This window comes from Nelumbo nucifera, chromosome 7 (genome assembly GCF_055504915.1).
Source record: "Nelumbo nucifera cultivar China Antique chromosome 7, China Antique-T2T, whole genome shotgun sequence".
In the NCBI taxonomy this organism is placed as follows: Eukaryota; Viridiplantae; Streptophyta; class Magnoliopsida; order Proteales; family Nelumbonaceae; genus Nelumbo; species Nelumbo nucifera.
The window spans coordinates 11,834,086-11,862,080 of NC_142655.1; the positions used below are offsets into that span (position 1 = coordinate 11,834,086).

Below are 27,995 nucleotides of genomic sequence, written 5' to 3' on the forward strand. Positions count from 1 at the left end.
ACATACTCAATAACAAGGTTTAAAGTACGATAATATCAAAAAATCAATTTAAAATATGTTTTGGAATCGACTGAATACAGTGGAAAAAAATTAAGATATGCATAAATATGCTAAGAGAACTCAAATAAATTCCCAAACGATGCAGTAATAACATTATATATGACTTGGATGACTGTAGATGAGGTATCTACAACTCATATTATAATAAAAGTCAATGACACAATCAAATTAGAATTTAAATATGAATGCTTTAGACATAGAAGTTGGATGAGAGAAAATGAGCGTTAATAGGAGTTGATGAGAGATAACAGCAATTAATAATGTGAATTGTTTGATTTTAATAGAATAAAAAGTCCACCATATTGATTTGATATGCCCACAGTATCTGGTCTGCATCGCCTGACATGAGATATGGGTGGAATGGAACAAAATTACAGCCATTCCACCCATGCAGCATGCCAATAACCCTCATAACCAGTAAGTATCAGCCTGTATTTAAACCTTGCTTATATATATAAAAGTACACTGCAGATAATTAAGATTACGACTAATAAGGAGAAAAGTCTTTTATCCAGCCAAGAGATTTTTCATTAACTAAAAAGCATTATATAATTTACAAAAAGATAAATTAGTCATAAACACTTTCCAAGACTTACTCTATACCTAAAGTAATGAAGTACTCATGGGATTGGCAAAGTAATGCTCACGACAAATGGATTCTGTACTTCTGAGATTTCCAAGGAAGTTCCCCAATAAAGCAGGAGGGCCACTGGAAATTGTTTGATACATCTTCCTTACAATAAGGTGGCTATCCAGAACCATCAGCTCCAGAAGTCTTTTACAGCTCTGGATAAGTTCAAGTCAATAAATTAGCAAATATTGACATTTGGAACTTAAGGAGTAATAGTAGATCGTACAAGAGTAAATCAGAAGTTTGAAACAAAATAATACACAAATAGAGACACACCCATACACAAGAACATTCAAAAAGGGGTCATAAGTCTTAAATAACAGAAAAGTCAGATCCTTTTGGGCCCCTGATATGAACAACATGAATTGATGGATGGCCATAAACTGTCAATGTATCAGACTCAGAGCAGATATACCTAGAACTGAGTTTGGTCAGATAAATATTGGGAATAAAATTATCCTCACCAATTAGATTCAAAGCAGACTCAGGTATTAAATTTCTCTAATAAAATGAACTAATACCTTCTATGAGATTGGGTATTAGATATCATTAAGAAAATCAGCTTAAAATGTCTTCCTTCCAAATAATTAATGTTCAGTCTAACAATTTTTAGTTAAAAAGCATAAACCATAGTACAAAGTCAAACTTCAGTAGAAACTACAAAATTGCATATCATGTATAAAGTGTTGGATCTTAATTAATCAAACTGTGTTAAATATATATTTTTTGTCATAAACGCCACATTACATCCATATTCTGGTTAACTGGATTTGAGCCAGATCATGAACTGATCCGTTGACAGTGATAGATGGTCAACTAAGATCACTTATTGCCATAAACTGTTAAATATATACTTTTCTTCTTTTTGATAAATGATATAGAAATTGTATTAAAATTCAAAAAGGAGGGCAAGTAAATACTTTTTTTAGATGCATATACAAGTAGTACATGAATATTGAGAAAAGTAAAATGCATATTGACATGTGAGGTTGTAGTATGAAAATTGTAACTTGGGAAGCAGTTTTTGATTCAGGGTGCAACACAAATTTCATAATTCTCTTTACCATTTGGTTGGTTTGCAGATGGCATAAGTGTAGCATCACCCAAACAAAGATTGATAGTTTTGAGGAGTTCTTTAAGGCACCACAGGTTTTCAATAGCACTAATCTCAATTTTTGGTTTGCATTTATGCATGTGGCTCAACTAAGATTGATAGTTTTGTTGGTTTACCTCCTTCTGCCGTTATTTTTACCTTTTGATAAGGGAAATTTCATTAATTAAACAAAAAAGCTTACAAGGATACTGTTCCAACCATGACTATTCTACGAATAACACACGTCATAAAAAAAAATAATAAATAAATAAATTGATTTCTGGGCCAAAATATGAGCATCTTTCATATGTGACCTAGACTTATCAAGCCAACCACCAAAACACAAAAAAATGGTTGACCTCCTTTTGCCATTTGGTTCTCCATATTTGGCTAATAATATGTTGTTCTAGCCAGTATAAACAGAAGGATACTGGTTTTATTTTTTAACAACTTAATTTTAAACTGAAAACATACCTGAGGATTCAATACATCCATGCGGCGTACAAGATCATCCTACAACAACAACAACAACAAAGAAAATGTCAGAGCAGACTATAAATAAATAACAAAGCATTTTTTCCACCCATCAAGAATGCCAAGAAAGACATTCAAGCTATGTTAAAGAGATTCTTCAAAATGGGTTACATATTACTGTTAGACATTTCAATGATTAGTTTAGGTGCAATGTCTACAAGTGAACGATGATTGGAAAAAGAATGACAATGGGAATTTTTTGATAAAAAACATCATTTTGTTAATTAACAATAAGCTAACCCAGGTCAAGTAGCAGCCAAATAAGTACAAAGTGAGCAAAACCTTACATCAAGATTTAAACATTTTTCAATATACTGCATTATGGAATGATAATGAGATTTCAAAAATGCCCCAGAAGGTTTCTAGTAAAAATTTAGTCTTCTTTTTCATTCATCGGTTTTTCTTTTGAAAAAACAGAGATTCTTTAAAAGAAGTTACTCGTTAAATTATCTTTCTCGAGAAGTTATATAAATTCCTCAGTGAATGGGTGTGCAACTTGGTGGGCACCACCCAAACCATCCAGGAACAATCTAAGCTTTTGCATAGGACTTACATGCATTTGGGCTTCAGGAGTGGGCACACACATTAGAGGCAACTTAGGAGTAGGCCCAATTAGTTACAAGATAAGGGAGAGTCACTAAGATGATTTGAACTCTGAAGTGGTAAAAGCATGGTTTCCCAATCAAATGATCAATTGCAAGCATAAGTTAAATAAAAAATGCTTTGTGGGGCTGTTTATTGGGTGCACCAAGTAGAGGTCCATATAAAGGTCAGGATCATCCAACCATGCTAATTTCAACTATATCAATCCATTAATCCAATAGGCGGCAAATCAGATGGAATGCCCAGAATTATGTCCATGCCAGTTCACTGCAGTAATGGTAATTACCATACCACCTCTTTCTAATGAAAATATGAACAACCGGTCCAATAGATACCTGCAATATGCCAGGATTCTGCATCACGGTACCAAGAACTCGGCGTGCAAGTCCCTTGTACACAATAAGGTTGGTGGTCCCATCGCCATTTATCCATGGCAATATTGGCCAAAATGAATGGCAGTCACGAGATCTTGCACATTTGAAAGTCTCATTCTTGTGAATCCCTTCTGAGGAAGCAACTTTCACCTGCATATGATCTTCAAAACCATTCCTAGATTGGATTTCGTTGGAGGGTTGAGAAACCTCCTCTGGCAGATTGAGAATAGTTACTTTGTGTATGTCATCAATATTAATGCTCATTTGCTTCCCTGAAGTGCCAACATCATGATTTTCTGGCAGGAGGATCAAAGAACCATTATCATTCATCTCTGAAGAGTTCATGGATGGAGTAGGATTGAGATCTTGATAGTGACCAGCCACTGAACTTAAGAAATACTTGGAACGATATAAGGCATCAACAACATGGACAGAATCATAAGCATTGACCTGCAATAAAAGCACTTGAATATTAGAAAGTGCAGCCTCAATTGGTATACTAGGCACTTGCATAAAGCTGTTTGACATCAAAAAGTTCCTGGTTTCAAGGACTGAAACTTGAAATTCAGGACACAATCATCATTAATATTTACACCAACAGATTTTAAAGAATACACAAGTCCCTAGCTTCACAGCAGATAAATTAAAAGGATCAAGAGCTTTCAGCAGCCAAGTTACCTGCATATGGCAAGGACATGGCTGTTTACGGTATCAGATATAAAACTTGCACTAAAAATTAGTATCAAACACGACATTACAGGTACTAAGATATCATAGTTGAGCAGCCAAGAAGTTTATGGTAAGGTTTAGTCAAAAGATAAAATTTGGATTTTTATAAAAGGACCCCCAAATAAGCTGCTGAACAGGTCTTAGTAAACTATAGCATAGATAAGGGCAGTGAGCTTTGAATTCTTGGGAATAGGCCTTGGTCAAGTAGACACCTCTCAAGTTTCTAAGGTGGAACTACTTGAGTTGATAGAGCTTCCTATGTGGTATGGCACATCAAATAAGGACTTTTTCTAGAGTGGCTGGATTTTCTCCAATTTCTGTCAAATATAATTTGAATCTTTGAGAGAATCTTCAAGAGTGTTGGTTTTACACTTAAGAGACTTGTTATTCCATTTATATACAAGTAAAAGACACTTTATTGAATATGAACAGAATACACAACTGGCTTTCTTACAGGGCCGGGACACCCCCAACCCATACAGTTACAAGGTTTAACCCTCCTACAAATAGTACATCTTCACCTCCATATGATCCGCTTTCACCCTTCCTATTTACCTTGATAGCATATGTGTTAGTAGATAAATATTGAGAGCTAGTACAATGGATATTTTTAGAGGTTTTAGGATTGGAAATCATGCCTAGTAACACATTTGCAATTTGTTGATGATACAACAATTTTTTGAGGGAAATGATCCCACAACCTCTTGGCTGGAATATTAACTTTGAGCAGTTGTCCATGTTAAATATTAACTTTGAGAATTGAGAAAAGTTGTGTGGCTGGAATAAATTTGGCAAAGGAAGAATTCAACTTGATAGCAGTTCATTGGATTGTACCATAATCTCTTGGCCTATGAAATATTTAGATTTGCCTTTAGGTGATAACCCTCAGGAGAGTCAATTTTGGAGCCCAATTGTAAAAGGATGTGCAAAAGGGGTTGGCTGGTTGGAAGAGAAATTATATCTCTCTAGGGAGTAGGATAACTTTGATAAAATCTACCTTAACAAACTTGGCTATCTATTACCTCTCAGTTTTCAAGGTCCTAGTTAGGGAGGTGGTGAAATTAGAGAATGTTATGAGGGATTTTTTTGTGGGAATTAGGTGGAAGTCATAAAGATCATTTGGTGAAGTGGGGAATAGTGTGTAGGGGTAAATAGAAACCAAGCTTCTTACAAGCTATTCAAGATTGGCTTGTGAAAAGCTCAATTTGGTTCAATCTGAAGTCAAAATTAAGGCCAATGAAGCTCAGTTCATAATGCTTGTAAGCCTAATCAAGCTTATATTCATATTATTTTTAACTTTTTATATGTACAATTTTTACATATACATTTTTTTTTATTTTTTATACGAAGCTTGCTTCACTATCGAGCTTTAGCTGAGCCGAGCTCAAATATACGAGCATTTAAGTGGAGCCAAATTTGAGATCATGTTTCTAGCACAAATCGAGAGCTCAAGCCTGAACTAAAGCCTCATGCTTTTCTGCCAAGATGAGCTCAAGTAACCAATATTCGGTTTGATTCAATTCAAATCCACCCCTAATAGTGTTAAAAAAAAAGGTGGCTTGGACTTGAGAAAATGGTTGTGGAGATTGGACTCTAGAAAGGAAGAGATTGTGGCACAAGGTAGTGGAAAGTATACATGGGCGGGCTGACAATAAATGGGATGCTGACGTATCTTAACAGATTACTTTTAATTCACCTTGGAAAGCAATTCATGGGATACTCCCTCGGTTTCTAAGCCATGTCCAGTATGATGCATGTACTAGAGATAAAATACTCTTTTGGGAAGATATTTGGGTTGGTTACTCTGGCTCTTAAGGATCACTTTCCCTCTTTGTATTTCCTTTCACTATTTAAAGAGGAACCTATTCAAAAGTTGGCTTCTTTCTCTTCATCAGTTGTATAAGTTGGGATCTAGGGTTATACATTGGACAAAACCATCAATATTTGGAGAAATCGGGAAGCTATAGCAAAAATTTCATCTAACAAAGGGTTGTCTCAGTATGGGCATCTCCTGAAGAAGATTCCATCAAACTCAATTTTGATGACAGGAATATAGGAAACCGAGGAAGCTAAAGTGACTCTTGTAGCCAAAACAACATCCTTGACATCATGCCATGAATACTTGCCCAAGAGGAGAGAGAGTATCATAAGATACATAGTAATGGGATACTTTTTACATGTCCTCTTTCTCTTCCGGATGACAATAGGAAGATCAAGGTCAAGATTAGTAATAGAATTATTTGGGGGTTCAAGATTACCTAAGTCTAGGAGATTAGATTGTAATGGGCATTCAACTTTAGCAGCAACCCTCTTATTGCTCCTGATGAAGAACTGTAGCTAGGACTGAGACCGATACACAAGAAAAGGAGAAGGAATACCATTGTTACAAGGGTGATAGTAAGAGGAAGAACAGGGACAGGAATAGGAAGACAGAAGAGAATCTGATCTTCACTTGCATTCTCCCCTTAAAGAGAATGATGGAATGACTGGACAAAGAAAGAGGACTCCAAAATGGTAACATACTTTGAAATATATCTCTTTCTAGAGTGAGAATCAAAACATTTGTAGCCTTTCTGGACTAGAGAATAACCAAGGAATATGCACTTGATTGATTTATGATCAAACTTATGTCGGGAAGGACTCATATCACGAACAAAACAAACACAATCATAGATCCTAAGGGGTAAATTAAAAAGAGGTTAATCAGGGAAGAAAACACCACCCTAGAAATCGATGGGAACATGAGTTTGGAACAATAAACCCCGAGCAACTTCAACCACATGTTTATTCTTCCTCTCAACAACCCCGTTTTGTTATGGAGTATGACTGCATGAACTCTGATAAATAATTCCCCGATCTTCAACAAAGCAATGCAAATGGTTTTCAAAATATTCCTTAGCATTGCCACATCTTATTATCTTAGCTTTCTCAAATTGTGTCTCAACCATATCCCTTAAATTTTAAACAATCATAGGAATCTCGTCTCTGCTTTTCATCAAGTAGATCCATGTATACCGACTATAGTCATCAATGGAAAGAATGAAGTATTTATATCCACCCATACAAGGGATAACATATGGGCCCTAAACATCAGTATGTACCACATGGGAAGCAATATTACTTCTATTACTAACAAAACATATGGTTCTACATTGTTTGGATAGATGACAAACTTCACATTCAAGATTCAACTATGACACTCCCAAATGAGAGATATGTTACTATTTACATTCTCAAACTTGATATTTATATTTTTGGGAAAAGTTACAGGAAAGCCATTATTTGGGTGCCCAAATACAAAAAAAAAAAAAAAAAAAAAATGAAAAGGACCAAAAACACCCTTGCCCAAGCATTCTCACCAACTTAAAATGACAATTTTCCACCTCATTTCCCTATTGCTCCAATATTTGTGATGTTTTTTCTTAATTTAGTCAATTCATTTTTAATTTCTTGATATAGCAAATAATATGTATGGATTAATCAGGATGCTTCTTGACTTTTAACTTTATTTCTGACAATCTTCCCTGTAATTGTAGAATCCATTAAGAGAGGATGTACAACAATACAAGAAGTATAGAAGAAATCCCTCAAGCAAAATATTCGAACAAGTCTAAATATCATTTGAACCCAAGGTTCAAAATTTCACAAAATATTAGTGTATTGAGCACATCATATCATTCCGGCTACACCACTAATACACTAAATACTCAAGGTTTTGGTTTTTTGTTTCAAGAGGTAGTTAGGCCTAAGACCGACCCCTATAAAATTTTGAATAAAGAAAACTTAGAAAAGAATTCATTTCACCCAATAAGCAAGTTTGTGTTTAACTGTGTATCAGGTTAATTGATACTTTGAACTTTGCACCCAAGAAGAACACATACTTGTAGATTAAGGATAAAGGATCCACAACAAAAATGAAATCCAACTCAAGAAGAAACCAATAACCCATAAAGTATAAGTCTCAAGAAGTACAAAAAAACATAAAGCAAAGAAGCATCCAAAGGACAGGACACTGCAGACAAAAAAGTCCCAACCCACTCGGTGACATCGGCAAGGACCACTTCAAAGTTTATCTGTTTGGTACATGAAGAAGAAATAACTAGTGCTCTAACACCAGCTTGGAATAATTAAAACACAAAATAAATAGAAAAGTAGACTAGAATAAGATAGAATAGATAAAAGAGAAACAGTTGGGAGAGTTTTGAGAACTGTTCATAGGCTCACACTAGCAGTCTTTAATATGTACATTTGTGTAGAAGTTGTTCTCTGAATACTTAGCTTTGTAAAAAATACAACAACAAAATTATTCCCCAATGCTAAATAGGTAAAGTTATTAGAATACCCTTTTCATCATGCTTCCAAATTAGTACACACCACACTCTAATTCTACAGACAATGACCCTTTCGACTGTTCTTTAAAAATTGTCAAACAGAAAATCAATCATAATCTTATTACCTGTTTGTTCAAAGTCCCACAACTCAGAGCTGGGTAAAGCACATTTTGGTGCAGCAAGATTAATGAGAAGAACAATACAGCCACTTAGACAAGTAGAAAGCATGGAAGAAATTGAAAAAGAAACAGTAAAGAGATTCTGGAAATGTGCAGTTGAATGATGGGGTTCCACCACAACATTAAACATTACCAACACTGCCACCATTAGACAGTTCCAGTGATCTTTATTTCAAAAAACAAGGAATTGACACAACTAATGAAATCATTTAATGTTACCTTTAGAGCAAGTCCGAATACTTGAAGCACATCTACAGTAAGTTCAACCATCTTTTCTCCTGAAAAAAAAAAACATTTAAATGCATCAATACAGTACATTTTTCTTGATGTAAGAACTTTTTTTAACAATAAATGATATAAGATTGTTATATTAAATATAAATACTAAATAGCTACAAAAAGACCACCCTCTCACCCAAAATGACCATCCCAACTTGATGCTGTCTCCCACTAATTATACCCATGAAAATCCTTAGTATGATTGACAATTCACAAGGGGAATTGGTGACATCCGGAGGAGTCCTAGTCAAAGTACAAGAACTACAAATCCTTTTATTCCTCTCTTAGAGGTCCCAAAAATTGCAACTGGAATCAAATCCCTAAAAGAAGCCAAAAGAAGCAAAACCATACCACCCCCCCCCAAAAAAAAAAAGACAGGAAGACATGTCTCCTGCCAAAGAGACAAACAAGTACATGTCAATCCAAAAGGAAACCTGAAAAATTCCTTACTGATAAACCACCATCTTGCACTGCAAGAGGAGGTGATCTAAAAACTCAGGATTTGCACATAATACAAGAGGCATACATGCCTCAATGTATTACTCTTTTTGCTTGTGTATTAGAGACAGAGAGGAAAAAATAAAATACCATGCATGCCCAGGACTTGGGAAACTGCTTCCATGGTTAATCCCTGGTCACCAGCCTTACGAATGGCAGCATAAATAGTCTTGAAAAGTTCAGAATGGAAGGGACCAATTTGTTCCTCTTGATCAAGAAACGTTGACACCAAGTGTTCAGCATAGCTAGCAACGTACTCCCATGTAAACTCATTGGGGGAATGTGATATGGGAATATTACTTCCAAAATTGTGACTTTGAATGAAATGGTTAGAAAGAGATAAATCAGTGGCTGTTGCAAGTACAGATGTGGCCTGGTTTTGCTCACTATGTAATAATGTGGTGACACCCATTTCCTCATTCTTGAACAATTCTAAAGCATCGACTCTAGAAATTTCCACACGACCTACAGACACCATGATACCAGGAAAACCTTTCTCTCGGCGTGAAGTAAACTCTCCATCTTTTGTAATCAAAGAGCGGGGTTTCTTAACCTTGTCACCACCGGATAGGTCCTTTGTATCACTTTTCCGTTTCAGACCTCTCTGCTCCTCAGCTTCTCCAATGCCCTTATCAGGCAAACAAGGTGAAATAAACAATTCTCCAGCATAAACTAGAGCAAGCAAATGAAAAATATCACCACACTGCAAGTCTGGATCAAGATGAACTCCTTCCTCTGTTAGACCTTTCTCTCTTTCGTTGATCCAACTAGAAAATTTTGCAGCTCTCTTTCCAGTGTTTGTGGGAAATGGAGAAGAAGAAACACTATGCAAAAATTGTTGAGAAAGAACAAAAGGTTGACTATCATTACCACCAACCTGCACATAATGGAGAAGATAGTAAACACAAAATGATAGCAAAATTTATGTCTCAGAGAGAATCTTAGATGTGGCACAATGGTATAGATTGTTCAATCCAGAGCATAGCCATCAGAGACAAGTCTAAATTGGTCTAGCCATCTATCTCTGTGGCTTAAAAGGCTATCTTGTCCAAAGAATCCAACAACCACAGAAGACACCCTACAAAGTACAGTGGTCATGAGAAGTGAAGTGAACAAACGATTAATATAAGCATACTATCAGGGATAAATTTCTAAGAGAAATACATCAATTGATTGCTAAATTTGATCTAAATGAAAAATAAGCTTTGTATTAGCTAGATTTTCTGAATACCAGTTAAAGCTCAAGTAGAACCCAAGAAAAACACCAAGGTCTCAGAATCCTACAGAAGATAAATTTTAGCAATAGTGAAAATTTTCAACATAAAATAGCTAGAATTAGATTTGGTTAAATTTACCAGGAAAAGACAAATAAGAAAAACACAAAAATAACTAAGGAAAGAAAAGAAACAAAAAAAAAATAAACATAGAAAGAAAACGATCAAATTTTTTGTTTTAATTGCATTGCATCCAATTAAGAAGCTCTCACACAAAGGGGACTTTTACAAAAGGATTGGTATCAAATGGGACTTGCATCAATAGAGAATGAATATGGGAGTCGACCAAAACAAGTTTTAATTTAAAAGAGAGAAGTTTCAAATTTAACAATCTAAAATGGAAGGAAATTATAAGGAATAAGAAAGATGGGTAGTAAATTCCCACATCAAATCATTAAGAGAAAGGCGTGAAATAATGCTACTACAATGATATTGCTGTTTTTGCATTGTTTCTTGTTATGCAACAATCTGTAACAGTAAGATGTGATGAAGCAGATACAAGGCAATGACACATGGGACAGCAAAAGTGCTGTGGATTAAAAAATTGCTTACTGAATTGGACTCCCTGTTTCTAATTCAAGCAGAGTACTATGATAACAAGGCAGCAATTATTATATCTCACAACCCTATCTAGCAAGATAAAATAAAAGACAACAAAGTGGACAAATATTTTATTCTTGATAATGTTGAAAAGGATGAAATTTGTCCTCTATTTGTAAGTTGTAAAGAGTGGTTGGCTGATATATTTAATAAGAGTGAAACTAGCCTATGTCATGCTGAACATTGTGAATACCCCACTGGAGAGGGAATGTTGTCAATCATAGTTTCATGGACACAGGGATATTTTCTACATAATACACTTTAAACACTACAATAAAATAAAGATTGTGGGTGCTGCCTCACGCTATTGATTCTCCTAAAAGTTTCTATTCTCTTGCTGCATTCTCTCATCTCTTATCTTCCTATACAGATTTATGACGAAAAATGATATCTAGTGGACTCAAAGGCAAATAAAGAAGGGCCAAAAGAATATTCCAACAGATAGAACCAACATGGAATTAGTGTGAATAAGCCAAAAAAACATCCATCCTGAAAAAACAAAAATAGAAAATAAAGAAAAATGTAAAAATTCGCAAATATAATTAATCACTGACAGCACTAAAATCCCTTCACTAAACCTTAAGGATCTCCATAGGATTCCATTAAGGCTCTTCCATTTTCTGCACAAAAATGGTAATTAGAAATTTAAGGCAATACTCGGATCATAACCAAAAACAAAAGTGAGCAGTATGGAACTCCAAACATTAAAACAATGTACTTATAGAGGTAACATAACCACACAGTTTAGCTACAGAAATGACAAGATGGGACTGCTATCCGCTCTACAAAGTCCAAAATGTCTAGTCTAACTCTTGGATGATATGGCATACAAGAAGTATACCGGGTCTATAAAGAAGTGAACTAAGATTCATGATAAAAAAATGTAGTATTGAAATGTGTGTATATAGTACCAAGTGTAAAAGCATGTCCAAATACCCAAAGGTTTGGGTTAAGAAAGTCCAATCTTGGGCAATATTCATACCCAAGTAAAAAAAAAAAAAAAGAAAAAACCTCCATGAAAGCTGTGGCAGCAACAAATATTTACCATGAATTTCTTCTCTCTTAGGTAGTTAAAAGCTGAAAAAAGGTCATGCTCAGAATAACGTCGTAGAGTCTCTGCCAGCAACTTTGGAACTTCAGGTGCTGTGGAGGAGTTCAAAAATACAAGCTTAAGGAGCTCCACGGCATTGGAAACTGCAAGTGATTCATAGGCTCGTCTACTAACATTTATGCCTTCATTTAAAAGTTTAAGAAACTTCCCAGGAAGGCGATGACAGCCCGATCTTCGACCAGAATCTTTTCGACGCCTTCCAACATGGTTCTGAATTTCCTCATCCACAGCTGAGGATGGAATTGATTGGGGATCTTCATGGGCATCCTGGGGATGAAGGAAAATTAATTATTACCAGCAAATCAGTTTCTAACAATTTCCAGAAACGTAAATACTAAATTATATGAATCAAATCATGACAAATATTGAAAACATATATTGTCCAGACTCCAGATACAGAAAGGACATGGCTGGATACAGTATCAGTAATAAAATTAACACTAAAATTGAAGCATCTGACACGATACAGCATCCTTGTACAAGTGTCGAGGTATCATAGCTGATAATAAAAAAAAGCATGCATTCATGTATATACATGCACATCAATAGTAAACTGTGTATATATGCCCATAGATGTATACACATTCTATATATAAAGAGGGTTTCTATAGTTGATTGCCATTCTCTTAATGTAGCCCTAGAAAAGGGGGAAAATCTAAAACAAAAAAATAAATAAATAAAACGAATTTAATGTCAATAACACTTAAAAATATAGCCTATTTGAGCAAGCGATTTGCCCATTTAAACTAGATTGAAAATCCAGAAACCCCCTCCCCCAAATACTCAATATAAATGAATTGTATTGACTTGTTCAGAATTTTGAAGAATCAATTTCTGGGAATTGTGACAACTGGATGGGGTATTTAACCACAAACTTAGTATTATGAGAACTTACACAAGCTTTTGCATCCAAATTTAGATCTGACCACTCCCTCTCAGGTGCTTCCTTAACTCTCCTCAAAGCCTCCATTTTGGGCATCCGGATGCATTGAAGCACCTCATCAAGAGCCATCTTAATAGCTTCATCCTCAAAATCATCCCATGCTTGCACCTCAAAATTGTTTTCCAAGTTATTTACAACATCATTGGAATTACGACAGGCATCTAAAGAAGAATCATGAACCATCTGTCCACAATAATCACGACTGAAGGATTTTTTCCCCTGGGAATTTTTTAGATTCTTGGCATATCGTTCTCCAAGCAAGTTGCAGAGCTTCATTAGCTCTATTCTAAAATTCAGATTGCTATTAAGTAATGCCATCCTCCTCCTGCATGTATCTGGAGGTGCTGGAAGGTCAGGAAGTGAACCCCAATCAGTGCGATTAAATTTGGCTCCAAGGGCTGCACGGTGCCTTACATATTGCATCACCAATTTCCTGTAGGCAAAAAAAAATATAATATATATATAAATATACATATGAAAACTAAGAGCTAAAAATTAACATCCACCTAGGTAGAAAAGAATTTCAAGGTCCTATCAGAATTATACTTAACATAAGGCAAGTATTGCACAACATTGGGAATCTAGATAGGTATAGCAAAATTTAGTTGATCTCACATAGGAAATCATGTGGATCAATATTAACACAACAGATAGCTGCAGACAACAATGTTACACAGACTCAATCCTTTACTCTCTTTTTTCTACCTGTCAAAAAGATTGAAATAAATGATTGGAAATCAGGTCAGTCTCATAGTGTAGGAAATATCCTACATTGAATATATTCAAATGGTGGGTCCAAATACTATGTATATGACTGCTAATGCAGCTATGTTGTTTACCAACAGTTATCATCACTATCATCTATTCTATTTCTATTATATAAGAAAATTTTCTTCTGTTTACCTATCACATGTTTGTGACCAAAAAAACCTGCTTTGACGTGTTGGTTTCTGCCTTAAAAAAGCACACTGGCTAATAAATGCATAATTATTATTGGAATTATTTTCATCTTCTGATGGATCATCAGAAGTTTCATATTGAACATCATCATCACAAGCTTGCAGTTGAATTTCATGGTCAGATGAATTTATTAAGAGAAGTTGCTCTTCTTCCATTTGACCATCACTTGAAATGGGTACAATCTGCTTGTCCAATTCTCCAGATACTAAATATGTTTTCACGTGCTTTGACAACCTTGTTTCTGTATGCTTCTTCCTTTTCCGGGAAGCTGAACCAGATTTACTTGTTACTGGTTGAAACTCCTGCCCTTTGGTTTCTGAATCTCGCTGAAATCTGCTGAGACGTTGTTGCCTCTTATCATAATAAACTCGAAGAACCTGCAAGCAGCATTCTTTTGTTTACTGAAAAGGCTAATAAAATACTATCTCAACAAATAGAATCTCTTGTAATTTTTTATCTCAACATAAATAGTTCTTTTGGAGTGTGAACAGTAACTCACCCCTCACTTGAAATCTTCTTCTTCTTCCTTACACTTTCTTCATTTTACAAGTGCACTGATACCAGCTTGTACAATGAAGAAAAGTATAAGGAAGAAGAAGAAGAATTGCTGTGACATTGCACATAATCCTGTATAAGATGATCAAAATTGAATAGTACTTCTAATGCTTTTATGGAAATTCAAAGAATCTATATTACAATCATTTAACTGGGTCAAAACTTTTGCATGGACTCCTCCACTTGTATCATAGTGCATAATGTGCATCAGAGTTAGCCAACTTGGTTGCTAAGTGCTCATTTGATCTAGCTAATTGGAACCATAAAGAAATAAAATATATTAATTTATATAACATAGGGCCAACAAAATGACATCTGAGATAAAGATCAACCCAAGGACAACAATCTTAGAGAGTTACCAATGCTCATAAATTTTATTTATCCAAAGTCAGGTGCTAAACTGCTATCGTGATCCACCCATCAATTAAAAAATTTGTATTCATTAAACAGATAATATGGCTTTAAAATAGAATGGATTACCCGAACAGGATTCATGTAGCCGACACCATATAGTTGGGATAAGCCATGGATGATGATGATGATTCATTAAACAAGTAGTGCCAACTAGCTCAGTTTGTAAGGTCTCTGGCTGGTTGTAGCAGAGACTTAGGACCGAAGGGTTACCCCCCCACCCCCCGGTTGTGTAACCCCATGAAGCAAAAAACATACACACACACACACATTGAAACACTAATATATAAATCAGTCCTCAAATATTAGGTGTAAATTAGAAGATTAGAAGAAAAAGGAAGAAGAGAAGTAAGAGCAGCAACACAAGAGAAGAAGATGGCGAAAAGAGAAGGAAGAAGAAGAAGAATCAAATTATCTTCCCTTTCTCCTCTAATCCTTTTTTTATTAAGAATTAAAGTTAGAGTAATGACAAGTATGCCCTCAAGTGGGCAGCCAGCTAGGAAGTAACATAAAGAGATTAAACAAAAAGAAATAACAGGCCCATTAAGAGAAGCCCATTAGCCAACAATAAAAGAAAAGATATTACAAGAGAAGATACTAGGACCCATTCGGCCCAGTCTCTTTACACACTAACCTGTTGTAGTGTAAGATTAAGGTCCTTAGCAATTTTCTCACATTCCCTAAAGGAAAGCTTTTTGTTGGGACCATCCTTTACCACACGCTTGAGAAGTTCAGCACGCTGCTCAGCTGTCATAACCCGAACAGATGCCCATGACCGGTAAAAGAAAACCTATACCAAACAAATTTACTGTTATTCTCTACCATTATAAAACATGTGAGATAGAGAGAAGCTATTGAGCATGAATAAAATAGAGTGCAGAGAAGGGTTCGAAACCATAAATGTTCTAGGGACAATGACAAGTCCATTCAGTCAACAGGAAAGTAGGAAAAAAAGAAGATTTATTAAAATGAAAACAAAAGCTCAATAATGGAGCAAAGTGTAGATAACCCCCTTAGAAAAAAATTAAAAGTATCTACCAGAATGAGACTAATGCAGGTAAGGAAGCAACAAAAGAAATGACTTAAGATACCAAGTTTCTCCATATTCTTGAACTAGTGGCAATTTCATAATCTTTGGGTAATTTAGACTTTGCTCTTTCAGTAGCTTTTCCCAATTTATTTTCTAGTTTATTACTTAGGGGTAGGTTTAATTGCCTTAAAGGGTATTAAAAGTTTAAAGAGTCAAATTAGATGGGTTTAGAATTTTCAAAACTTAAAGATGCAATCATGCCCTTTTTCTTTCATCCTATTTTTCAGGGGGACAAAAAACTTGTTTGTTTTGTGTGAAAGCAAAGATTCTCTTAGACAACATTTTATTCATTAGAGAATTGCACATTTTATTTGAACATCATTGTTATCAGTACCAATGGAAAGAGAAATATATCATAAAAATATTAAGAAACATTTAGACATTTTAAACCATGATTTTAGCATGGTTGTCACTGTACAATATTCTTTCTATACAAGATGACCAGCTTATGTCTACAAAATCACCATTTTATCAAAAGTGGTACTATATAATAATTTCCTAAATCCTTAAATTTATTCTAAACAAGGTTCAAAGTGTCAAGACACCCTGATACACAAATATCGGATGTTTGCATCATGCACTTCACTTTTTTTTTGATTCACAAGGGGGTTGGTCTTAGACTTGCCTACCCCCAGGAAATATCAAAAACCCCAAACACCTGTTAATGATATCTTGAAATGGTGGCTATCTTGAAAATCCTGGAGGAGGTCGCTGTCTTGAAATGATATCTTACACTTTCCTATACCTGGTAATCATATCAAAAACCCCTGGAGGAGGTGGCTTTCTTGAAATGGTGTAATCACATTAAAAGCAACAATTTTATCACTTTATAATGATATAAATACTTAAACAAATAAGTGCTTTTAAAAATTGATTAACATTTAAAATGTTATAAAGATTTTAAACAAATCTATGCAATATTTCTGATATTTTCACATATTTCTTATTTTTAAGTGGTTGGTGTGTCCACTGAAACCAACATTTTAAACCTGGCTAATCCACTTGTGGTAACCCAAATCCCATCAATCCACAACAATGATCCTAAGAACAATCCTTACATGTACATTTCTGATACTTGTCACTAATGCATTATAAAAGGATATGACAGAAAAATGCTTGCATATTCAATCCACAACCATGCATCCTAAGAATAAACTGAAATACATGCAATCCCCAATTCGCTGAAAAAAATACTACACCCATCAATCTCCCTACTCAATTATGCTCTTGCGAATGCTAGACACCACACTATTGGCTCATTTCTGATTTGTGATGTTCCTAGAGTTCAGTCGATACTATACAACTTAGGAAACAATGTAACCTAATTGTCAACTGGTCAATTAAGGACAATACCAAGTTACCAACTGCTGCTGCCTCAATAAATAGTCAGTCAACGCCTATGATGCAATTTCCAAGTATGACTAAACATTTAACAACTTACTCCTTGTATGCAGCAGTATTTCATCTGGTGTTCATTTATCTAGAGAAAGCATATGAAAATTTCCTAGAGAGATAATATGAAAAAAGTTCATCTGGACGTCCATAGCAAGTACCTATCTGGGCTTCATACAGCTTAGAATCAAGATCTCTATAGCTTGGATTGATCAATGAAAGCATTAAGGACCTAGGCTTTCAAACGGAAAAATAAGTCCCTCGCTCCACAATACCCAAAAGCTGATGCAATACCAGCCATGTCCTTTTGGCTACTAGATATCTCCTATGAAGAACAAATCCACCAAAATCCGTCACCATGGACCTCAACCTATGGGACCTCAAAGGGAATCCCCAACAGAAAGATCCTACAAGTAAAGCTTAACTTCACATCTGAATCAATTTAAGGCAATAAAAGTGTTGGTTGATATTGAAAACCATTCCTATTCAAATCATCTTCCTCAACAATAATTCAAGCCACACACTTAATTCCTCCCACCAATATCAAACTCTGAGGAATATTTTCCCACATTCTCACATTGTCAAGTTTCTCCAATTCTAGACATTGACAAGAACATCTACAAACCCACGACACCCTTGCCGTATGGCTCTAAATGAGGCAAAACACCTTTAGTAAGGAGGAATTCCAATAGATACTGGCCAGCTATCAATGTTTCCTGTTGAAGAACCTGCACAATACTACCATGGGGGGATTTCACAGATTAAGTGAAAAAGTCTAGCCCACCTAACCTCTAGTAGCGACACTTTAGGAGAATCAGTGCTGCACCTCAGATTGGAATATGAAGAGCCAGCCTTCCACCTCAACTACTTCCAGTTCCTCAGGCTCAAATTCTCCACCAGACAACCATATGAGAAATAGAGGAACACTTCCCCTTCTTCATCAATTTCCAACCATCAACATTATGTCATATTTGAAATCACTTGGAACATGCCATACAAATTTAATAAGGAAACACTTTCCATGAACACTCAACAAATGAATAGCCAAAAAACAAGAATGATTTATGTACATGAGATCATTAATGACCCAAATCATGTGGGCCTTGTTTTATAACAGACACATCCTACTTATGGTGTATCTAACAGCTCAATCACTAGGACACCTCTTGGATGGACAACATCCAATGTTTTTTTCAACGTCTTGATAAATTATTTTCTTGTGGATGTTGAACTCCTAGTCCTTTTTTTGTTGGACCATGGCCATACAAGAGGCATCAACTCAACATCCAACATCATTGATGCTCTGATGGGCCAAGAAATGGTATTCAAGAGACCAAACATCTTTTCAGTCATAGGAGACTAGGGCATTCAGAGGTAGAGCCAGAAAACTTTTCTTGTCATACAGAAATTTCTAAACCTCTGACCAGGTTCTTCAAAAGTTCTGGGGGACCATACCCCCCAACCGAGCCTGAGCCCCTTTGTTACCATCCTTGAGACCATTGTACATTAATGTAAATCAAGTATGAAGCAAAAGGAAACACCAAAGAAAATAACCAGCAACCTAGGAAACACACCTCATGAACAGCAGATCCAGGGAATGCATGTAAAGCAGCAGTTGGATTAGCTGCAGCATAACAAAATTCCAAGGTCTTCCAGTAGGCATCAACAGCATCCTTGTTTGACAGGATAAAATCATGCCTGACTCTTGGTCGTAGATCAATAGAAGTAACACCTGAAGATGGCGGGACTATTGACAAAGGTTCCTCAATGTATGGTTTAAGTTCCATTGCATGTGTAAGAACAGCATGAGGGATTGTGTCTTGTTCTGCACGCCCATCAGTCACTAGCCGAATCAACTGAAGTCAGAGTCAACAATAAGCCAAAGGCAAGGTTAAGATAAAATAATAAAAGTGTGTTATCTGGTTCACTCAAAAAGATTTAATGGCTGATCTTTTACTCTATTTTCCAAGGAGAAAATGTATGCAAGGAAAAGGAGTATTTGTCATTGTTATAATAGATAATAAACTGAAACATTCATGAGAATAATACTCAATGTTCCATGAATTCCACAAAACGATATCATGGAAATGAGAAACATCAAGATGCAAAAGTGTTTGATGGACAAATAAGTGTTGAAATCAAGAATTATGTCATATGAGACACAGTCCCATTGTTTTACTTTCAGCCTCCATTTTTTGTGCCAAAATATGCCTCAATGCCTTATTTTGGCACCTTTTTTTAATCAATAACAGAATAAAGGATGTGATTGCACACTCAAATGTATTGAAACTTCCAGAGGTAACTTTGCACTTGGTTATCAGATTGGGATAATCCATTTTTCGTTTTGGGCAACTTTTCAAGTTCTAGATATTCCAAAAGGTGCTTTGGCCCACTATTTTTGCCAAAAAAGAACCTTTTTTGGCCTCAAATTTCAATTTTTATCTTTTTATTTATGAAAAAATAAAAAATGAAATAAAAATAAAACCTTATATAAACTACATATATACATATATTACATGTATAATACGATTATACATCATTTAACTGATCTAATACATGTCTATACATAAATAGCATATTTGGTGAAAAAAAGAGTTCAAGGACATGAAAAAAATTGATTTCAACAGAATTATGATAAGGTTGTAAGGCAAGGGGTTGTAAGGGAACAAGTATTTTGGTTTCAGCTGTTTTAAGGATGTGAATGATTTGATTAACACTAGTTCAGTCCTAGGTCTGAGATAAGAAGGAAAGAAGAAGAAGAAGAGAAAAAAGAGAGGAGAAGAAGAAAGGGTCCAGTCTGAGAAGAGGGAAAGTCAATCCCTCTCAGCCGACCCACCTTATATTTATACTCTTTGTATTAGATTACAAAAGACAAACCTGTCCCTCATTAAGTATGGGACACAGAACTTAAACCTAGACATAATAACTCAACCTTAAATAAATAGACATATGACCAAACTACCCTTGTACTATCGATTCTAAAACTCCCCCTCAAGCTGGAGCGTATATATCATATAGTTTCATCTTTGTTACAAATGTAATCCACTTTCCCCTGACTCAACCCTTTTGTAAACAAATCTGCCCATTGGTTTCCTAAACACACATGAGCTGTCTTTATCACTCCATTGGTCACCTTTTCTCTTACAAAGTGGCAGTCAACTTCAATATGCTTTGTTCTCTCGTAAAAGACTAGAATAGAAGAAATGTGGACCGCAGCTTGATTATCACAGTACAACCTCATAGTATGAGGCTATGAGCCATGGCCCTGAATTCAGCTTCAACACTGCTTTTTGCTACCACAATTTATTTCTTGTTCTTCCAAGTTACCATATTGCCACCAAGGAAGGTATAATACCCAAAAGTAGATCTCCTGTTAGACACAAAGCCGGCCCAATCAACATCTGTGTACCACTCTATCTCAAAAGTCCCTCCACTCTTATATAACAGTCCACGACTTGGAGCTCCCTTCAAGTACCTAACCATTCATAGAACTACCTCCCAATGTGGAACTCAATGATGTTATTGACTCACCATACTTACTGCAAATGATATATCTAGCCAAGTAAAAGTTACGTAGTTCAATTTACACAACAAACTCTTATACCTTTCAGGATTATCAAACTCTTCATATGCATAAATACTCAACATTTAGTTCCATGGGTGTTTCAGCTGGTTTGGCATCCAACAACCCTATTTCTTCAAATAAATCAACGACACACTTTCTTTGGCACAAGTTAATACCATGTCTTGACCTTGCAACTTCTATTCCCAAAAAATATTTCACTTTACCCAAATCTTTTGTTTGGAAGTGATCATGTAGAAAGCTCTTCAACCTATCAATACCATTGTTATCACTACTAATTATGACAATATCATCCACATACACCACGAAATGAATCTTCTCAGCTTCTAATTCATAACTGAACACAGAATGGTCTACCTTGCACTGTCTCATTGCAAAGTCCCTCACTACTTCACTGAATCTGCCAAACCATGCACATGGAGATTTCAGCCCATAAATCGCCTTGTTAAGTCTGCAAACTTTACCATCCTCCTGAGCAACAAACCTTGGCAGTTGTATACCTCCTCAACAAGATCACCATGTAAGAAGGCATTTTTTATGTCAAGTTGAAAGAGCGGCCGATCATACCTTGTTGCTAAAGACATCAACACACGAACTGAACCAAATCGTAGCCACAGGAGAAAATGTCTTTGTATAGTCAACACTATACAACTAAGAATAGCCTTTGGCCACTAACCTGGCTTTCAATCGTTCCATATTGCCATCTAAAAAGATACTTTATTGTGTATACCCACTTACATCCAAAACATGCTTACTAGGAGGGAGAGGGGTAAGCTCCCACGTTGATTGTATGCCAGTGCAAACAATTCCTCTTCCATTGCTTGCAACAACCCTTGAGAGTTAATGGCTTCTTAAACATTCTTAGGAATGGAAACATATGATAACAAAGATATAAACTATCGAAATGGGAAGCAAAAAGGTGAGCAACATAGACATAATGGGAAATAGCATGAGATGAGCAACTACATTTACCTTTCCGCAATGCAATAGGAAGATCAAGATTAGAGGGAGAGGGTACAACTATAGGATCTAATGACGAGGGCTGAACTGGAGGAGGGGTTGGTGCTCTTCTGTGAATATACACTTGTGTGATTGGTGGCCTTTCAATATTAACCTACATTGGAGAAAACGATTGAGACACAACAGGAACCGTAGGAAGGAGGTCCTAAACTAGAACTGGAAGAGGAAATATAAGAGCAAGAGGAACACCAAAATTAAAAAAGAATGGAACAGACTCAAAGAAAGTGAAATCAGAACAAACAAATGACCGATGAGAGCTAGGGTTGTAACAATTATATCCTTTCTAGATTCTGGAGTAGCCAAGAAAGATGCATTTTGTACCACATGCATTTAACTTGTCCAATCCAGGCCCTAAATTATGAACAAAACAAACACAACCAAAGACTTTGGGAGTAAGAGGGAACGGAGAAAGAGTAGGAAACAAGACTGAGAAAGAGGACTAACTTCCAAGGATAGACATGGGCATCCAATTGATGAGAAAACATGATGTAAGTACAGCATCACTCCAAAAACGCTTTGGAACATTCATATCAAGCATAATAGATTGAGCAGTTTCAAGTAAGTGTTGGTTCTTCCGTTCAACCACACCATTCTATTGTGGGGTATAAGAACAAGAAGTTTGGTGAATTACCCCTTGGTGCTCTAAGAATTGCTACAATGGTGTTGATGTGTATTCTTTTGCATTGTCTGAGCGAAGAATTTTAATATGAACACCAAATTGGGTATAAATTTCAGCATGAAACTTTTGGAAAATAGAAAACAATCCACTTCTGTCTTTCATAAGATAAAGTCATATTATCCTTGAAAAACCATCAACAAAAATTACAAAGTACTTGTAGCCATTATACGACACTACTTTATTTGGACCCCAAACATCTAAATTAACTAAAGAAAACAGACTCAAAACATGACTATCAACTCCAGGACTAAAAGAGACTATATGGTAACCCAAGCTAACATGACTCACAACCCAACGATGAAAGATGATTTAAAGACAGAACCAGTAACTTCATGACCTTGTGCAAGGGATGACCAAGTTTGCAATGCCACTGGAGAGGAGTAAGAGAGGCTTGAAGAGTTACTTTTGGACCACCACCATCAAGGTAATACAATCCACCTGCCTCATGCCCTCCGCCAATCTTCATCCCCGTCTTGAGATCTTGAAACACACAAGAAGAGGGATAAAAGGTTGTAGAACAATTATGTGAATTGATTTATCTACTAATAAACACGAGGTTAACGTGAAATTTGGGTACACATAAGACAGAGGATAAAGATAAAGAAGTGAGATCAACATCACCAACACCACAAATGGGAGAGGAAAAACCATTAGCAAGGGTAATTGTTTGGGATGTGGAAGACTAAGAAAGTGAAGAAAACACACCTGGAGTCCCAATTATATGATTAGAGACTCTAGAGTCAATAATCTAGTGTGAGGGTTTGGATGCCAAGCAAGCCATACCTGAATGTGCAAGTGTAGCGGTGTTCTGCTAAGATGTTTGAAGAAACTTCTCATACCCCTCACGTGGGACACTCACCATTTCCTTCCCAAAAGCACCTATAGATGTGGAGGGTGTATAATCAGCCTGCTGGTTCTCACTAATTATACCACCACCACTAATCACAGCATGATTGGCCCAAGTGTTGGGTGGATCATGTAAGTTATATAAGAAGTTAACAATATGCCCCTCTAATCCACAGTATGTGCACCTCCTAGGACTAGTACTTTGTCCTCTACCACGATCTCCCCCTAAATCTCGACCTCCACTGCGACCACCAGTACGATTGAACATATGACCACTTCGGGTCCCTAGAAACCCACAACCACCTCCACAACCTCCCCCTCTCACCACCACAAAACCAGACCTATTCGAGAGAGAGGAAGGCTCCATAGGTTCGATAGAAATCCTCCTAAGTCAAGCAAACAACTCAAGAGAAGGGAGAGCAAATCCGCCTAATATTTGTGCTCGAACAAGTTCATATTTCAGATTTTACACACTAAAAAACTTTTCATATCAAGTTGTTCTCATTGTTTTTTTTTTTTGATAAATCAAGTTGTTCTCATTGTTGTTGCTGAATTTTAACATCCAGAGTCAAAGGGTGATATACATTAAGCTCATTACGAAGATTTCTCATGCTTGAATAGTACTCTTCTAGACTTTGTTTCCCTGCTTCAAGTTAAAGTGCTCCTGATAAAGTTGGTATACTCTAGTAGTGTTATTTTGGCCAAAATAAATTTTCTTAGAATGGTCCCAGATCTCCGTAGTTGTACCCAAGAACATAAAATTCACACTAATTTTAGGCTACATGCTATTCCATAACCAGGTCATAATTTGTGTGTCTTCCTGTTCCCACTCACTAAACCTTGGAGAGTCAGAAGAGGGTTTCTCCTCCCTCACATGTTTCACCTTCTTCTTGGCTCTCAAGAACACTACCATTGATTTAGCCCATGGGACATAGTTCTCACCATTTAATTTGATAAAGGTCATTTAAACATTCAGGTAATCGGGGTAAATCATAACACAGTCTTATTATCACTAACCTCTCTAGTTGTTGCCATTATAACCAAATCACCACACACCAGAAAAAAGAGTGCAACTACAAGAGACAAAAGTCACCCTTCACTATTCAGCACTACACCATAAACCACACACCACACAATAAAACACTGTTCTTACGACATTGTTGCTGTCATAGATTCAGCACCAGAAAACCCTACTGTTACCACACATATTCAAACATAAACAGAGAGAAAAACAGGCCATACGCATACCTATCAATCAACACTGCCACATGGATGAAATCCAATCCAAAAGAGAGAGAACACACTACACTATCAGCCGACTAGAGAGTTCTGGTCTGGTCACACCTGTGCACAACCAACCCACTTCGAGTCATTGATTAGAGGTTTTCTAGTGAACCACCATAACGACCACCACCACAGCAACTGGGGGCATAGACCATAGTTACCTCCAAGAAGGAAAATTGACCACTCCTTTTTGGTCCCTTACCGATCCTCCAATTAGTTTGGGAGTTATTTCAAAAAGAAGTTCTGATATGGTGATCCTAGGAGGAAGAAAGAAGAAAAAAACTGAGTTCTAGACAGATTCTCTAGCACTCTAATACCATGTGAATGATTCGATTAACACTAGTTCAGTCCTAGGTCTGAGATAAGTATGAAGGAAAGAAGAAGAAGAAATGGTTCGGTCTGAGAAGAGGAAAAGTCAATCCCTCTCAACCGACCCACTACTCTTTGTATTAGATTACAAAAGACAAATTTGTCCCTCATTAAGTATGGGACACACAACTTAAACCCAGACAAAATAGACAACTCAACCTTAATAAAATAGACAAATGAAGAAACTACCCTTGTATTGTCGATTCTAACAAAGGAGAACATGTTAATCTGATCCTGCAGGTAAGGGATGGGCAGGGAATGATTGTATAGGACTTAAATGTTACACATGATCTAAGGGGTACTCATTCCCTGGTTGTATCACTTTCTGTATATTATTATCTATATAATGAAATATTTTCTGTTGCCTATCAAAAAAACAATGATAAGGTTGTGAAACAATGATATAATTTTGTTACAATTCATGTTACCAATTCAAAGAAAAGAAATTCTTATCACTATATAATGTTCAAACTATAGTTGGAGGTTTCATTGCCATCCACTTCTTTTAGATCATTTACAACTAAGTAATGAAATACTTGTTATTCATCAAAAAAAAATCCTAAGATGTTTTAACTGGTTATCTTCAGGATGTGAAATTATATGGATAATGCAGAAAGTGGTGCTGATGATATGGTGATTATACCTTCAACCGGCGTAAAATATCAACTGTGCATGAGAGTCGTCCAGTTGCTAGGGTACTCATCAGACACCTGTACTCCTGCACTGGAAGGTCAGAGAGACGCAAACCACGCTTGCAACTATCCATTAAGTTCTCAAATTTCAGTGTGGACCCTACAACTTGTAGAAACAGCTCAAGAGGCATTGCTTTTATTGCTGCATTCATTGAGAACAATTTGCAAGTGCTGTGAGGGTTCTTCAGGTCATATCCATGTTTCCCAGAAGATAAAGCATCACCCCAGTCAGAAGAACTACTGAGGTAACACCACAAAAAGTTGTGCAGCAGCTTTGCACGAACCATTTTTGCCAAAACAAATCCATTAGCACGCATAGCTTCTGATCTAGCAGCTTGGACATCTGAAACTACATGGTTCTGAGTTCTTTGGACACCATTCAGCACAGGAACTGATTCATCTTTTTTCAGTCGAGCTAAACCTTGGCCACGGCTTTGAATGTCAAAAGATCTCATCTTCTCGTGAATCTGGCTTAACAGTTCAGGTGGTAAACTTTGAACAGACGGGTGCAAAACAACCTCAGTAGTGCGGCTACGGCCACAATTAGTGACAACAGGAACACTAATGTGAACACATTTACACAGTCCTTCTTGCTGAAGCTTGTTTAATGTGCGGTTTAAAGTCTTTCTAGCCATTGTTGTGGGCTTTTCCTTTTCAAGACTCTCAAGCCACCTATGGAGCTCAGCTGCTAGAACAAATTTCTCCTCCTGTACAGAACCAACAAATGCACACCAAGATCCAATTGACAAAATCAGACAGTATAGCACATAAAAGAAATGACAATTAGAACCAACACAGAACAGAAAACAGTGAAAGAGGGTGGAAAGACCTGTAGCCGCTCAAGTATCCTCCGCTCCCTTTGGGTGTTAATTGCAGCCAAAGTAAGACACGGATACCTTTGACAAGATTGGAGCTTTGCGGGCTTTGAAAAAATCAGGGATGATGTTCCTGGTGGAACAATATTTGACTTAGTTACTTTATTCACTAAATCACGTTCAGCATCAGGAACTGTACAATCAATCTCAAGAGGCAAATCTTTTGGCTGGCTTCCATAAACAACCATCTGATTACTTGTAGCATCACCAGACAGGACAAGACAAGTTTCTGAGTTCATTCCTCCCTCTTTCACTGTTCCAGGAGTTGAAGATTCATTTACAGAAGCTGAAGAATCCAAGTGCACAATGGACGGAGCTGATTTTTCATGGAGAACCAGATCACCCACACTTTGTGAGGAAAGCTCACTTCCATCACGGGTATCTTCATGTCTACTAGGAAAAGCAATCGATGCACCACGATTGAAGTTTTGAGCTGTCCACACCCGATAGGCCATACCCCTGTTATGACTTTCTGCTTGCAATTGCATCCCAAACCTTGAAAACATATTAAGAAGCCGAGTATAATTCCTCTTATTGTTAAGTCCAAGCCGCTTACAGACCTGATTACCATATTTTCCATAACACGTAGAAAATTAATAGTTTGAGCTCATAACAATGCATAAAAACATGGGGAAGAAATTCAAAGACATGGAGGAAAGGGGGAAAAAATAAAGTTCAGAATGGCACCTCTCTACTAATAACATAACATCCACTTATCTAATATTCATATCTACACCTCTACCAATGAAAAAAAAAGACTTCAAAAGCTCCCATGTTAATAGTAATTATATATTTACTGCACGGATTTTACAAAGTCCTGAAAATGGTTCTAGCTACTAGAATGAAAAAAGGTTCTTTCACCAAAAATTACAATCTCAAGAAGTATATATGACCCTACCTCCTGGCTTCCATGTCAAGAGTAGTGAGTAAAATGTGTGCCACTTGAAAAATCTTTGTATAGACTGAAGCAATCTCCCAAGGTTAGGTTTAGCATTTATAAT

The 27,995-nt window shown here is 36.4% G+C and overlaps 1 protein-coding gene across 4 annotated transcripts in view; it reads right to left on the reverse strand.

The window, feature by feature from the left end:
* Positions 1 to 565: 565 nt before the first annotated feature.
* Positions 566 to 27,995, reverse strand: part of LOC104608836 (uncharacterized) — a 54,237-nt gene continuing 26,807 nt past the window's right edge. For 2 of the 4 annotated variants that reach the window (XM_010274927.3, XM_088891832.1), the window contains 12 exons: positions 26,949 to 27,554; positions 26,071 to 26,826; positions 19,221 to 19,502; positions 15,799 to 15,954; positions 14,142 to 14,575; positions 13,191 to 13,671; positions 12,230 to 12,562; positions 9,401 to 10,187; positions 8,754 to 8,812; positions 3,257 to 3,745; positions 2,259 to 2,297; positions 566 to 846 (listed from right to left, as the gene is read on the reverse strand). In XM_010274927.3, coding sequence (XP_010273229.1) covers positions 664 to 846; positions 2,259 to 2,297; positions 3,257 to 3,745; positions 8,754 to 8,812; positions 9,401 to 10,187; positions 12,230 to 12,562; positions 13,191 to 13,671; positions 14,142 to 14,575; positions 15,799 to 15,954; positions 19,221 to 19,502; positions 26,071 to 26,826; positions 26,949 to 27,554 — 4,605 coding nt within the window. In that variant the 3' untranslated portion in view covers positions 566 to 663. The remainder of the gene's footprint in view (positions 847 to 2,258; positions 2,298 to 3,256; positions 3,746 to 8,753; positions 8,813 to 9,400; positions 10,188 to 12,229; positions 12,563 to 13,190; positions 13,672 to 14,141; positions 14,576 to 15,798; positions 15,955 to 19,220; positions 19,503 to 26,070; positions 26,827 to 26,948; positions 27,555 to 27,995) is intronic. The other 2 variants (XM_010274932.3, XM_088891831.1) reach the window with 2 other exon arrangements.